The 15,951-nt window shown below is 43.5% G+C and overlaps 1 protein-coding gene across 1 annotated transcript; it reads right to left on the bottom strand.

Moving 5' to 3' along the window:
* Positions 1-78: 78 nt before the first annotated feature.
* SLC24A5 (solute carrier family 24 member 5) lies at positions 79-8,759 on the bottom strand. Its single transcript, XM_026677155.2, has 9 exons — positions 8,531-8,759; positions 6,247-6,426; positions 5,478-5,561; positions 5,293-5,396; positions 4,617-4,717; positions 3,256-3,533; positions 2,543-2,749; positions 906-1,007; positions 79-420 (listed from the first exon to the last, which is right to left on the bottom strand). Exons 1-9 carry the CDS (start codon positions 8,673-8,675, stop codon positions 98-100), a joined length of 1,524 nt encoding a protein of 507 aa, XP_026532940.2. The 5' UTR covers positions 8,676-8,759; the 3' UTR covers positions 79-97.
* Positions 8,760-15,951: the final 7,192 nt, after the last annotated feature.

Genomic DNA, 15,951 nt, shown 5'->3' on the forward strand with positions numbered 1-15,951 from the left:
GTTTTTTTTTTATTTCTTGGCGAAATGAAGAGATTGACCCTTTCCATTCCTTGTTCCACACGATGGCGAATTGATACAAAACCAAAAGCCAAACGAATTAGTTGCCACAATTCTTTATTGGATTGTTCCCTATGATTCCAAGTTCATACAGAATTGATAACGTGGCAAAGGCTACGTACATCAGAAGGGAAATGGCTCCCAGTTTTTTGTCTAATTTCCAGCCATTCAGATGAACGGCCAGAAAAATAAAAACAATAGAACAAATGAGAGAAATGGCAGTATAGGTCAACCCGCTGCTGTTCACAAGCACAGGGCCTGATGGGTCAACAAAGGCAGTTTTTATAAACCAAGGTAACCCCAAGCACAACAAATCAAACACATTGGATCCTACAATGTTCGCCATGGCCATATCTCCTTTCCCTGCAAGACAGAACATATTAAGTATGTCAATCTTAAGAAGTTTGCTGTGGTATTTTATTTGTTTGTTATGAATCAAATCTAGACGACCGCCCAGCTCACAGAAAGAGATGATAGCAACCCAATTTTATGTTTAAAAGACACTTTGCTATATCTTGTCCACAGGACTGTCATCTGTGGCCTTAACAAGTTTGAAAATACCTTCAGATCAATGTTAAGAGTGACACCGCTAGGCTCATCCAAAATAGAGTGAAATTAGTATTTTAATGGGAATCACTCACTTTCCAAGTAGGACAAAAGGCAATGGTCTCATCCCAGTAATTATTAGGTAAAAGAATTGGAAGAACCACTTGCACTTCTGAATGTAGTCAGCTTATTAATTCAGCGAATGTAGGTGTCAAAGATGTCAAAAACTGGAAAAGGGGTCCCATTTTGTCACATGGTTACTAACTTGGCCATGATAGCTTAACAGATGCAAAGGATTTTACCTCTTTTAGCCACGAGAACACTGGCAATTGTGTCTGGAATGCTGGTTCCAGCTGCTAGTAGCGTAAGGCCCATTATAGTTTCAGGAATATGCAGGGTTTCCCCTGTAATCAGAAAAATCCAAAAGCAAATATCTCATTTCCTTGAGAATGAATTGGGAAGCAATCATACCTAATATTTTAAGAGAATTGCATTTTAAAATCAAAATGACCTGACTAGAATACAGCAACCTGGTAGCTAATGAACTAAGCTACAATTTTATTCTGAAAGCAGATAACCCCTCAACTGCACGAGTTGAACAGAAGAAGCTATTTAGCTTTGAAAAACTTGGTCAATGAATACTGTGAAAAGCTATATAACCTTTCCTTCAAATGCCAAAGAAGCCTGCTATTCTGGACAACGCAGCCCTTTGGAATAGCTACAACCAGCCTAATCCCTTCAGTTACTTTGGCATCTTTATCACATGAGCTGATTGAAGTCACATGAGGCACTAACCTCTCTCAATAATCTACTCTTGGAAAAAAATGCATTTTCATAGGAGGAGGGGTCTGGAGCCTGCTAATAATCCTTGCTCTTAAGAACTAAATTCAGATGAAAAGCAAGGGAGACATTTGGTTTGTAGAATAGTGGTGAAATGCAGTCTTTTCCGCTATAAAATATATTTTCATGTGAGGCACAAGTTTTCACTTGTGTTTCCTAAGCTTTAAATAAGAGCCAATAACGGCTTAATTTAAAAAAAGGCAAACATCTAGATTCATTGTCCAACACTTGTTTTGAATTTATTTCACTTGCGTAGTGAGAAACAATCTAAACGTGGTTTTGACGTTCTTGGATAGGTTTCTTCTAGATAATGTAATTGCAGGCAAGTGTTGGGACTGCAACCCAGTGCGACGGCATCTGATATGGGGAAGGATTCTAGTTCCTTCTCTTGAACATACAGGGGAAAACATTAAATGGGGGATTGTGGAAAAGAGTGTCACAGTGTCAGTTTGACAAACACTGGGCTGGAAGAACACAATTCATGCACTGTTCTAAGCCTTAATGTTTTTTTTTTTTATTTCAGTAACCCAGCCATTGTGGCTTAATCAGGAACACACAGTCAAAATATGCCATGGTCTGATACTTGGCAAGTCAGTTTCTTCTTTACTAGCGTAAAACAATTTCCTGTCCATATTAGCTCTTTTATAGGGCATACTCTTAATCAGTCTGAGGGTTCTAGGTTTTGTTTCCTTTTACATCATCCTTGTATTAAGAATGGTTTTACCGTAAGCAGATGTCTGTCCCTGCAGTGTTTTGCATTAGATGCTCAGGTAAAACCTTTCAGAGTCTGGAGGTTGTAGGTTACCTAAGCCAGGAGCTACACATTTAAAATGATCATACATTTTGGGACACGTAGACTGGCTTGACACAACCCTCAAGTGATTTTTTTTAAAGAGACATACCCTTGGCTGCTCTTAGATACGTACACATCCTCAGTATCGTGTGAATATTGGGCATTCATTCTTCAACTCTAATATGCAGTCTTAACATGTGATCTCTGCAGACGTATTACCTGAAATCAAGCTTTGTATTTTGAGATGCCATTAACGTGTTGGTTGGAGCAGGCAGGCTAATAAAAACCAGCCCATTGTAAACCTACCCACTATGGTCACCATCCATACAAGAATGTATGTAAAAGCAGAAATCCACACTGCCGACATAAAGAAGGAAAGCATGAAGCACTTTTTCCAAAAGGGTTTTCTGCAGTCTGGAATCGTCAGATATAGTACAGTGATGATGGGAAGGGCAAGCACCCACAGAACTCTCTTCAGATCTGCTTCAGGCACGGTGAACACGCTTGGGGGATCTGTCCGATGAAAAGAATCGTTTAAAGAAATGAGATCCTGATGTTTAAAAATACATACTCGGTTTTCCTGATAATGTAGCTATTTTAGTTCTTTACAAAGCTGCCTTTATTATAAATATATTATAGGGCTTTATAGTTCCATTAAATTTTTTTCTCTAGATGTAAAAATCTGAAAATTGGAAGCTTGTATCTTAGAAATTAAATAACAAAAAGCAAAAATTAGGTACTTTGTCCTTGGCTTGCCCCATAGATATCCCAGGGGCCAATGTGTTGGACTGGGGAGTTGTATACTTAATCACAACCTTTTTGCAAATTAATGACATAGTCTTGACATACTTATTAGATGTTTAGTTACCTTTGTATCAACTTTACTTCCAGCATTTGAAAAATATGGAGAATAAAAAAAATACTACATGCCTCATAATTTGGGGGTTAGGATTCCAAAAAATACATCTTAGTAGTTCTTGCAACAGTTTTTAAAGAGGCTCTGGATAAAAAAAAAATACCTTCAGAAATGGTATCAGGTCCATGTAAGCTTGCTGAAAGTTGAGTGTAATCAGACTCGTGAAAAATGTCATTGTCTGATCTTGATTGTCGCCGAACGAGAGGTTGAGTCTCGTCCCTCCATCCTGACAGTGGCTGGTCTTCGGCCTCTTCCGTGATCATCAAGAAACAGGTGCAGCAAGGACTAAATTTGCTCATGAAATATTGGTTGATTTTAATGTCAAAGCAGAGTACTAAAATATAGAGTCCATATATCAACAGGAGTGAAGCACATTCGTACCTAAGACAAAGTAAAAACGTTGCATCAATGTCAGGTTGTGTGAAACCACCCATTTTGGCAGGCAAACTAACCAGTTGCAGCTTGTCCAATCACCAACTGTGATAAGACTTGCGTGAAGCAAGTCAAATGTATCTTGCATTTCCCATTGCACTAGCAATTGTTCTTGAGTTCGGTACATGAATTATTTTCCAGCTGTTCCCGCAGATTGTATGGCTTAAAATTTGGGGCTTTTTCATGGCAATACACATGCTTTTATATCGAACGATATTTTCTAGGTCTGCCTAGCTCCAACTGCAGACTTCATGCTTGAAATACGGGTGACCAGAAGAAGTCAAAAGTGTATCAGGCTCTATCAGATTCTGCATCAAAAACGGGCAGATTTCACTAGAACATTTGCTCTGCATTTTCACTACCTCTCCAAGATCCACCAGCGTGACCGAAATGCAAGAGATAACAGGTTGCATCTGTGGTTGGAGAATAATTCTTTGTGGCAATGAATTCGTCTCACATAAAAACCATTCATGATGATTCAAGTCCTCAACTGCAGAGGCGTGGCCTGAAAAATCAAAGGCTCCATATCTTCTCTTGCTAAAATATCTGAATAAAGGAGCTGGCAACCTCTGCATAGCATTGTGACTTGCTGATAGTAGAAGGCAGCCTGCTTGGGAGCTGGCAGTCCATATGATCTAGAGCTCATATTCACTCCACATGCCAGATTGCTCATTCAAAGAGCAAAGAATTCCAGCAGTTTGTCTCTAACGAACATAGGCGGCTAAATAATGTTTGAAAAGCGTTTCCTTGCAGTAATCAATTATTAAATGTATATGCTTCTCAAGTCGCTGTAGCAACCCAGAACCGTCTCTTCTCCAAATATTTAAAGTGTGCCTTTAAGTGTAAGCAACCAATCAATCTACTCATTAAACCAGCCAACCATGCACCTTAAAGTTAAGTGTGGAAAAGCAAACCTAAAGATAAAAATGTGTCGTCTAAAAGATCTGCAGTGCATATATGAGCAGCCAGTTCTTTCTGTGCTGTTTCACTTGAATAAAATAAGAGGGAGCGGTATTTTCAGGGAATGCTTACCAATAAACTTGGTTGTCCACAATCATGGCAAGAACTGCCCCAGCACTAATAATGTAAGCCAAGCAATCTCTGAACAATGGCCAGCAAGACAGGTGCGAAACCTAGAGAATACAATACATTTGGAGTGCATGAGCATTTTGAATACGTTTGGAGTGCACGAGCTTTTTCAAGTCCATAACAAATGGGTCTTTTGAGAATATAAGAAGTGCCCTGTTGGATTGGACCTTGACCCATCTAGTCCCATTGTGCATTCTCCCAGGGATCAAGTACACGTGGTAGCCCACCATCTCTCAGCAGATGGCCTTCAGAGGCAGTCCCACCACCATGAATAGCCACTGATCTTCATGACTACCATCAGCCATGGTTTGGTTGACATGTTCCAAATTTCATCCGAGAATGCCTTTAAAATGTCAATAAGCCCAGTAAAGCAACTTCATTCTACTTAACCTAAGATATTTCCATCTGCAATATGGAAATTATTGGATACAACTCGTAGGATGTATGTTCCTCACTATCAACTTTCTAAAAGTACCAAGATCTCAGTAACTTAGTACACTAAACTTTTTCAGTTATCCCCAATCGATAACATCCTACCTGGGAAGTACTGTCAATTGTCCCCAAATTAATTTCCCTTTGCAGTTAAGTGGAAGGTGGAATCATAAAAAAGAGAACATACCATGCCAGCTAAGAGTCCACAGGCTGCACAGATGCCGAGAAGATTGTAGATGGCGGAGCCAAGAATAGTGCTGACCCCAATATCGCCCTTTGTGACAAAAACACCTAAAAATGAAGCATTGGTTGATAGGACTGACTTTTGCTGTTGCAAAGACTCAACTGTGTGCTGGTTAAAGGGTGGCTTACCAAGAAAGGCGGTGACTAATTCAGGAGCGGAACTGCCAGCTGCCATGAAGGTTGCTCCTGCTACATCTTGAGAGAGGCCAAGAGCTATAGGATCAATGGAGACAAGAGAAAAGAGGCGTGCAAACATCAGGGATTGTAAAAATCATGGAACAACATTTTCATTTCTCTATTTATTTATTTTACTTCTTCTTATATCCCCTCAATGTTCAATGGCTCCAAGCAACGTACAAGGTATTGATATAATAGGACTAAAAATAGCCATAAATGATAATTATACTTTATTTAATTTGATAGATGATAGCTAGCTAGATGATCGCCAGATAGATGATAGATAGAGATAAGATAGATAGGTTTTGGAAGTTTGGCTCGAGACTCATGATTTAATTGGGGTAACTGCCAGAATCCTGACAAAAGGAGTTAGTCATGGCTCGGCCCATTATGTGGCTGTTGCCAATATTCTTGGAAATTTGGCTTTGTCCAGAAAGCATTTCATAGCTGCTTTCCCAAATCCTTTTTATCTGCTGACGAGATGAACATGCTCCCAGCGCTCTGACTCTACCAAGGAGGCTCTTTGTTCAGTACTGATCAAGCCCAAGAGATAATCCTTGAATTCTTTGCTCCCGCCTTTCAGATCCTTTTTCCTACAATAAGCCACACAAAAAACCCACGTAACTTTTTTCCTAAACTGCAGTTGCCTTGTGCCCAGAATTGTCTCGGAATGGCAATTCGGTTTTTGGGAAGGGGATTAGATAGCCCACGGGAGACTTACTCTGACTGATCATCTCCAACGCTGGGAGGAAGTAGTCATCACAGACTATGGCCACTGCCAGGAACATGTAAAAAATGATGATGAAATAGATCACGATGCCACCTTCTACTCGTTCTTGCGGTGTGAAAAACCCATCGGGGAATTCCGACGATGGGGAGAGAACACACTGGCTTTTGTTTTCTGTAAAGCAAATCAGGAAATCCTAATTTCATAAAAAGCAGATCTCGGCTGCCTCAGTATTTTTACTTTGAAGAACTGGAGGGCAAGGCAGAAATGACAAGGATGGTCTCTTTCTTTTCTGGGAGAAGTAGCTTTAAAAAACACATCGCTTAAATAAAAATAATAATAATAAAGCATATGGCTCTTCCCAAATGTATTTATCCTTACTGAAGTACTGTCATCTAATTCTCCAAAATGTCTATGGAGATTTTCAATCCTCCAGTTCATGGTTGTCCCAAAGGCACTTTTCCAAAAGGCAACTGGACCTTCTTGGGTTTTTTCCTTGAAAATGTTTCGCTTCTCACCCAAGAAGCTTCTTTAGTTCTGAAGAATTCAGGCAGAACGGAAGAAGCTTCTTGGATGAGAAGCTAAACGTTTTCAAGGGGAAAAAAACACCTAGAAAGTCCAGTTGCCTTTTGAAAAAGCATCCTTGGGACAATGCCCAAAATATTTTCTGCTCATGGCAAGAAAGGATGCTGGGACCTCTACCACCACTAACCCCATCACCTGTACAGGTGTGGTCCTTTTTCTAATCATTCCTCACCTATTAGCAGAAAGTATGGAGACACAAAAAAGCCCTTCGCGACACCCCCAAACAAGGCTCAACTTTTCCAGGTAGATTCTCTTCTGCAGAAACCAAGCCTTTCTATTTCAACAGGATTTCCAAGCTGGCAATGACTACACACACCTTCCAAAGCAGTGGTCGCCAGGGACCACTAGTGGTCCACGAGAAAATTTTGGTGATCCACAGAGAAAGGTCATCCTCAAAGCACCCCCCCCCAAAGCAATTAATCCAGGCTGCGCGGGAACACAAGGCTGCACCACCCACATGGCCCGTGGGAACACAAGGCTTGCATTGCTTACATGGTGAACAACATGAGGTAGTGAGGGGAGGAAGGGCGAAACTTACCCCACTTGCCCCAGGAGCCTCACCTGGACACTGGGCTGCTTCTTTCTTCTTCTGCTTTTGGATGCACGCAAGGAAAGCAGCCAAAGTCTTTCTTTCTCTCCTCCAAACTCTGCCAGAAATGAGTCTCTGGGACCCTGCAAGGCCTCCTGCTCCAAGGGGCTGCGCCGGCAAAGACTCCTTTCTGGCGGAGTTTTGGGGAGAGAAAGAAAGACTTTTGCTGCTACTGCTGCTTTCCTTGCATGAAGCCAAAAGTCTCTCTCTCTCTTTCCCCCATGAGAACAGAGCTGGAGACGGTATCCTGCGATCCCAAATAAAGAATGATCGATCGGTAGGAAAACGGGGTGGGGAATTTTCTTGCAGACTTTTTTGGGGGATTTTCCCAGGGTCTCTGCTGGGAAAACGCCAGCAAGCCACCGTGAGTCAAAATTCATATTAATGGTCCGTGGGGTTTAAAATTATGGGTTTGGTGGTCCCTGAGGTCCAAAAGGTTGGTGACCCCTGCTCCAAAGCACACTCTGGAATGCAAACTCTGAAAGTCACAATCCTGAGACCTTTTTCTTCTTGTGCCATATCCGTCATCGGATGTTGGCAATCCTATTTTGATCAACAGCCGCACGAAAAAGTGCTGTTGAGTTTTGTCCAAATCAGTCCCTTAAATTTTGAAGCCATGATGTTCTTCTTCTGCCTGGATCTTCATTTGCCTTCAAATCCCTGGAGGATTAACTGAACCATGCCGTATTTTTCTGGGTGTCGCATCCGGTTTCCAAAATATTCTTAACTTTCGCTTTTTTTTTTATGATTTCCCTTGGCTTTCCCAGGCGGCTTCTCACTTCCTCCTTTCTGATTTTGTCACCAAATCCTGAGACCCTCTTGTATCCTTATCAATGCTCCTGGTTGAGGGGATCCCATGAATTGAAACCAGAATGCATGCATTGTTATAACCGCCACCCTCCTAATTCCACTCCTGCGCCTGGCAAGGGCCTATCGGGAGAGCAACCTGGCTCCACCGAGTACAACTTACTCACAAGTAGACGAGTCCACAAGAGGGGAACCGACCACTCCCAACTGCCAAAGGACGCCGTTTGCCGGGGGCAGTGCGCGCAGGACACGGAGGAGGCAGCTGCAAAAGGGGAAGAGGAACTCGCCCGGCCTTACCTGGATCCTCGCGGAGGTGCTGAGCGCTCGCCCCCGGCAAAGGAAGCCCCCCTGCAAAGGCTCCCGTCCCCCAAAGCAGCCCCAGACCCAGGACGACCACGCAGGGCGTCCGGCGGCTTTTGGGCTGATGCTGAGCTGGATGCATCTTGCAAGGCTGGAACCGGGGCGCATTGGGTGGGCGGGCAGGCAGGCAGGCAGGCGACCGGGCTCGGGAGCATCATGTGAGTCCGCTGGGAAGGCCTTGTTGGGCTCGGGGGCCTGAGAGGGAGGGAAAGCTTTAAAGTCCTGGAAAGAAAAGACTTTGGGAAGCAGCGCGAGATCAGCCGACCAGGGTTGGAGGCGGCGGGAGAATTTGGCGCGGGGGGGAAATGTGCAAGCTTTTGGGTCCTTCAGAGCTCTTCGTCGGGGAAGAGAAGGGACTCCACTAACGCCTATGCCGGGTCCTTTCAGACAGAGGCGGCCTTAATTTGATGGTTGGGATTCGTGCGCCGTTGCCCGGGACTTGCATCCTTGTTGGGTTGGTTGCTTAAACTTTGGTGATCTTGCAGCGGTTGGCGAGCCTGTCTTAGTTGAAGGCAGACTTGGAAGGAACTTTTGGGCTGAAGGGGCTGTAGAAGATTCCCAGCCCGAGTTGAAAAAAATGAAGAGAAGCTCACGATGTAACCTGTAAATGCAGTGATGATTGGGTTGGTTAGACAGGGAAGGTAGGAATGTCCAGGCTTCTACCTTCCCCAACTCTGCTTTGATGGGGGAGAGGGGGCGGGTAGGAAAAAAGATTCTCATTTATTAATTTGATCTATTAAACAAATTTATATAGCCACCTATGTGTGAGTTCCACAACGCACACCTAGATGATTCCAGGCAAAGAATAAAAAACTTAATTTAAACATTAAAAAAAAAAAGAAATCTTATCCAAGTGAGAAAACAACAACAACTGGCAGCATGCAAATAGCAAAACTTCTTAGCTACTTTCTTGCCAGCTTGTTCAGATGCCCTTTCTTGACATAGCAATTATCCGTGTAATTAAGGATTAAATGCTAATACACTCGCCTGTTTCAAGATACAGGCTTTTTTTTTATCTGTCTAGGAATAAGGGCGGGCTATTGAAAGGCAAAATGCCAAGTTATGGCTTCTATTGAATTAGATAGCTTGCTAGCTTTGGTAAATATTTTCATGTCAATTTTGCACACTTGTATTTTGATACCGTTAAATAATGGTGCGTTTAAAACCATTTGCATGGAGATATTTGGGCCTATCAGTTGCGTGGAATAAGAAGGCGGGTGGAAGGATCACCAGTTGCTTCTTGAATCCTGACTCCAGTGGACAAAATTGACACTTATGTCCTGTGGGTCAGATGTGTGGGGGGCGGGTGGGGGTATGCTCCCCACACCAATCCTCCAGCCTGATTCTTTCCATATAAGAAGGTACGGCTGTTGAAATAGAAGCTAGAACTTTTTAACAGACCTACCTAACATTAACCATCTTAAAAGGAAATTAACCCCGACTGTCCTTTGGAAAGACAGATACTGAAGCTGGAGCTCACATACTTTGGCCACCTAATGAGAAGAGAGGATTCACTTGGGGGGGGGGGGAACCCTTGATGGTGGGAAAGGTTGAAGGCAAAAGGAGAAGGGATAGTTAGATAGGGTCATCAATACAATGAACATGAATTTGCACAAAATCTTCCAGACAGTGAAGGAGAAGGGAGGGGGGCTGGCATGCTGTGATCCGTGGAGTTATGAAGAGTTGGACATGACTTAGCGATTGAACAACATGAACTAACCCTACCTTCATATTCCCCCATTTCAGTGTTCTCAAATATTATTGCCCCAAACTTTCTTGGATGTGCTTAGGAGTCCAATGTGGCCAGTGTAGGCGTGGTCCATGTCGATGAAGTAAGACCCAAATTCGATGTCTATGGAGATTCTCAGTCATCCAGGTCATAGTTGTCCCAAAAGTGCTTTTTTCAAGAGGCCACAGGACTTTCTGGTGTCTAGTTCAGATTAGAAGAGGGGGGTGGTGTTTGGGCACTGGCGAGGGCTGTGGATATCTTCATTCTTAATTGTTCTGATTCTGGTTCTGCCAGTCTATTGCTCCTGATGGCTGACTCTGTGGTGTGAGGAGATCTACAAGCGGTCGTCCAATTGCCTCTTGAAAAAAAAAAAAAAAGCACCTTTGGGACTCAAGTTGGATGCACTTTGAAGATCCTCCTAGTAAGGGAGAAGATCTCACTGCTCTGTCCTGTCTTCAACCTCAAACAGCCTTCAAGAGGAGTCCAAAGGGGGAAAAAAAGGTCCATTGCAGTAGTGCTCCACTTAAATTCCGAGAGCAGAACAAAACCACAACTGGTCTGCAGTTGGCCCCAAGTTGCTTTCCATTGATTCCATGAGCCACGAGTAAGCAGTGAGAGACTCCAGGATTCTTATCAGGTAGGAAACCTGGGGAAACTGAAGTCCAAATCACCTGGAGGACATCAGTTTGAGGGAAGTGCAGGTTAAGGAGACTTCTTGTTCTTCTAATGGTGGTAAAATCAGAGGTGGGCATTCAGCAGGTTCTGACCAGTTCTGGAGAACCGGTAGCGGAAATTTTGAATAGTTTGGAGAACCAGCAAATGCCACCTCTGACTGGCCCCACCCCCATCTCTTCTTCGCCTCCCATTGAGTCCCAGCTGATTGGCTGGGTCTTCTTTGGTTGCCCTGCACAGGAGAACGGAGCTGGAAAGCAGGTTAGTGGGGTGGGGAGGGAATGGAGATTTTGCAGTATCCTTCCCCTGCCACGCCCACCAAGAACCAGTAGTAAAATTTTTTTTTGAATCCCGCTACTGGATAGAATGTTCTACTTGGTTCTTGGGTTCTGGAGTTCAGTGGGAGAAATGATCCAAGGTGTGGAGGGTTTTGAGAGCGAAGAGATGCTAAGGTGAAACCAATCACATGAGATTGGCAAATACTATGGAAGCAAACTGAACACTGTCACACCTTCTTCGAGCTGGACTAGCACTGATGATGTTACCTAATTAGGGTAACGAAACATCTGCAAGAAAACCAACAAGCTCAGAGAGCACCAAGGACCCCTCAGGTCAACCCTGAGCTATAAATATTCCCTTTTATTGAAGCCTTCTTCATTTGGATTTTCTCAGAACTATCAAAAACCAAGCCCCCCCAAAAAGGCATCCCCCCTTAAGTCAGGTTGTATCTATTCCATTTTTTTTTTTTAAAAAAAAAAATCTTAACATGTTTGTGGTTCTTCTCAATATTGCCTCTACAGTGTTACCACTCCTGATAGTTTTGCCTCATTTACATGTACTTGGTTCTTTTTTTATAGCCACCCTTTCCATTCAGAAATCTCTATAGATTTTACCGTTAACAAAGCAGAACATCGATTATAGGGTAGTAACACCAAGGCATCTAATGTTACCCTGCCGTTCTGTAAATATCCAAGAGCGTGATGACTTGTCAAAAACAGCCTTTCCTTCAGCAACTAAATGACAGAAGACAGATGGTTGACATGGAACTGGTACTTTAAACTAATTATGGATATAGAGCGCCTGGGAATTAGCCTCTGATTTAAGCCACTTGTGCTTGAAATATTGGGTCCGGCTAATCTGAGATGGCTTCTCAGTGCCAGGGAGTGAGGTGGCATCAGGGTTCGCAGGAGTTTGGGAGAGCCCCTAGCTAAGATTCTGTGCAGTTTGGAGCAAACCCCCAAATCCCACTCCTGGCTGGCCCCGCCCACCCCACCCCGCCTCTCCCAGAAGTCCCCACGTGGCCCAATTTGGATGGAGGTCAGTGGTGGGATTCAAAAAACTTTTACTACCGGTTCTGTGGGCCTGGCTTGGTGGGTGGGGCTTGGTGGGCCTGGCTTGGTGGGCACGGCAGGGGAAGGATACTGTAAAATCCCCCTTCCCTCCCCACCCCACTAACCTGCTTTCCAGCTCCGTTCTCCTGTGCAGGGCAACCAAAAAAGACCCAGCCACTCAGCTGGGACTCAATGGGAGGCAGAGAAGAGTTGGGGACGGAGTCAGTCAGAGGTGGTATTCCAAACTGCTCAAAATTTCCGCTACCGGTTCTCCAGAACTGGTCAGAACCTGCTGAAGACCACCTCTGATGTAGGTAAATGCAAGGCGCGCATGGAGGCTTGGGGAGGATGAAAAATGAAAGTTCAGAAAGGCTGGAAATGGGCCTGTTTCTGGCTTCAAGAGAGCCTCCGGAGCCCAGGGAGGCCATCTTTGCCCTACCAGAGGCTCAAATAAAGCCTCCGGAGCCCGGGGAGAGCAAAAATGCCCCCTCCCAACCATGGTGCAGGAGGCCAACTAGACCACGCCCCCCCCCCCATGGCCATGCCCAGCCAGCAACTGGGCAGAGAACCAGTTGCTGAAATTTTTGAAGCCCACCCCTGGGTGGCATGGTCTGATTCGTGATGATTCTCCCCTCAGACAGAGCAAAGGCTTCGGGCTCAGAAGGGGAAATCTGTTGATAAACGCCAGGTTTCTGCAAGCATTGTGGCTCTGTTCTTTTCAGAAAGAGAGAAGGACACATGCTGAGAAAGGCCACAGGTCACATGTCAAGAAACTGTCTCGCTTAGCAACAGAAATGTTGGCTCCGTTGGGGCCTTAAGTCCCTCGACTACCTGTAGTGGAAAGGAAAGAAGTTTCTTTCCCTACGAGGACAGATATCCTGTGAAATGCCCTCCCTCAGCCCCACACTCCTAATTTACAGCCTTAGAAACAAAATTATCCAGTCTCAAAGAGTTGACAATGGCGTGATGACACCATCACCATCTTTAAAAAAATATATTAAACAAATCTTTATGTTGCCCTTTCAAACTATAACTCTCTCCTGGTTTCAACGGGTAATTTTGATTTCCTAACATGGATTTCCCACTGTTGCTGTGGGATTTTTTTTTTTTTCATACCTACAAAGCAGATGCCAATGTTTTAAATCAACATGTTAAGAGACAGAAATCTGGGGAAAAGCAGAATAAAGTAAGAACGGTGCTTGCGCTCTGGGATCGAGCGGGTGGATTTTCAGGCTTTTGAAAACTGGTTTCAGAAGTGGGATTCCTTTGAGGAATTGTCTTGATATCCACAGGGAGAGTTGAAATAATCAAAGAGGGGTTTGAAACCACACATTTGAAGCCCTGCCCCCGTTTCATGTGTTAACAGATTGACATTTTAATTTATATGAGGCAATCCCTTGTATATAAAAAGCTGTCAGTTTTGAAGTGATGGTTGGGAGGTTTGTGTTCAGGTGTGAGTTTGTGCATTCTTGCCTTATTCTCCAGAGATAGGTCTATCTTTCAGATAAACTTGAAACATCTTGTACGATTCTTTTCGAAGGTAGGCATATGCCTAGTTATGTTTTAATCTTCAGGAGTGGGCCTGGCATTTGATGTATAACACACATCACACATACTTTTGTGTGGAATAGCTCCCATTCTTCTTCCTTTTACTCTCTTCTATCACAGCTGTAGCTTTCAGATAAGAAAAACCAAAAAGAAGCTACGTATGGAAACTACCCTTCTGATTTTCTTTGTATTCTACTGCATAATTTTTTTTCTTTAAAAAAATATTATGTCATACCCACTCTATCATTGCAGGATGTTTTGTATGCCATGAAATAAGGATTATGTTATGTCTTCCATAAAAATAAGAAGAACTTTGATCCTTTTGAACTTCACCTTTGGAAAAGATTCCTAACAATACCACGGTTAGTCACGAAAACAAATCAAGGAGTTGCCGTTTCGCTCAGTCAAGACTTCTCCCTGGAGAATGGATGACCAGGGTAAAATTAATATGTCTTGTCACCTTATGCCAAAAGCTAGCTCTCTGGAGAAGTTTGCAATGGTGGGAAGGTGGAAGAAAAGAGACAGAGGGGAGGACCAACCACAAGATGGATGGGTTCAATTACAGTGGTGATGAGGATGCCGTTGGAAGACATGAAGGATGTGATGGTTAAGAGATGGCACCGATTTGATGGCCTATAATCTATCAATCAAAATAAGTTCTGCAACACAGAGAGTAGATTAATAAGCTCCCTGATGAGTGATTGAATCTTCTAGAGGATAAGAAATTGTTAGGAAAGTTTTGGTCCCAGCGTTCATTGGAACCAAGATCAAATGTTCTTAGCCTAGATCAGAGGTGTCCAACCTTGGCAACTTTAAGAGTTGTGGACTTCAACTCCCAGAATTCCTCAGCCAGCAAAGCTGGCTGAGGAATTCTGGGAGTTGAAGTCCACAACTCTTAAAGTTGCCAAGGTTGGACACCCCTGGTCTAGATGATGTACAGAATTTACAATCATCTTTAACTTCTGGGCTTGCCAACTGGAAGCCTTGCTGATTATCCAGTGTGATGGGATAATGTCCAGAATACAAGAAGTTAACTGTGGACAGAGATTAAAAGAAAAGTCAACGTGGTAACTACAACTGCATAAGCAAAGTCCTACATGTGTCCTGCAATAACTCTTTGTATGACCCTATTCAGGGCAGCATCGGGGAGACTGTATGCTGCTGAGCATTTACTGGCCGGATGCCCTTCCGGACACCTATGCGGAGTTCACAGCAGATTTTTTTTTTCTTTGCGTCCTGGGAGAGAAACACCTGCCGCTACCTAGGATTGAACTCTCAACCTTTTGAGTGGGAGATGAGTGTTTTCACCACGAGGCCCCCACGCTGCTCTAAGGAAGTCCTGCAATGCGCATACAAAAAGGAGGGAGAAGGTTTCAATCACACCTGATGGCTCTCATGTTGATTTAAAAAAAAAAGAAAACTCTTTTGGGGATGTGTAGGAAAACCACTTTTTCCTTTATTAAGATTGTTAGCATAAACCTTTGTTGCAGTCACCCAACCTATTTAGGTTTACCGGCCACAGTGAATGACTGGCTTATTGGGTTAGATCTTCGTGGGATGCTGAGTCTTTCCTTCTGTCTACATAAATGCATGTATTCATTTTTCAACATTTCTCTCCCCTCTCCCTCAAAAGGTCTCCCAGGGCAGCTTATAAATGTCTGTATAAGACGCTCCTTGACCTTAGCTTTATAATCTAAAAAACATGATGCGTAGGGAAAACAGACGAAGAGAAAGGAAAAAAAAAAAACCACAAGCTTTTCTCTCGTGCTCAGTTTGGATAGAAACAATTTGGGAAGATAGCTGCCCTCTGTTCATTAGACCTGAAGGGCACAGCAGCCCCAGTAATTAATTAATGGATTGATTAAGAAAAGGTCAAAGGCAATTGATCTCTATGTAGAGAAGATGAATGAGTTCTTTGTTTCTACTCTCTCTCTCTCTATCTCATAGCTGCTATTTATTTATTTGTTGACTTTCTATCCTACCAGACAATGCCCCCACCTCCTGTTTCCCCCCGCCACCCAAAAACCCCTACTGTCAACATCACATTCCTCACATGCTCTCGAGTTGCCATAAACAGG

This window comes from Notechis scutatus, chromosome 11, assembly GCF_049901735.1.
Source record: "Notechis scutatus isolate UNSWTSFEM ecotype Mainland chromosome 11, rNotScu1.2, whole genome shotgun sequence".
In the NCBI taxonomy this organism is placed as follows: Eukaryota; Metazoa; Chordata; class Lepidosauria; order Squamata; family Elapidae; genus Notechis; species Notechis scutatus.

Excerpts from the sequence above, each read along its gene's own strand:
- SLC24A5 (XM_026677155.2), bottom strand. The coding sequence starts at position 8,675 with ATGCATCCAGCTCAGCATCAGCCCAAAAGCCGCCGGACGCCCTGCGTG. Across the intron at positions 4,718-5,292 it reads GTGGACTCTTAGCTGGCATG|GTTTCGCACCTGTCTTGCTG; the intron begins GTATGTTCTCTT and ends TGTATTCTCTAG. Across the intron at positions 2,750-3,255 it reads ACCTGATACCATTTCTGAAG|ATCCCCCAAGCGTGTTCACC; the intron begins GTATTTTTTTTT and ends TTCATCGGACAG.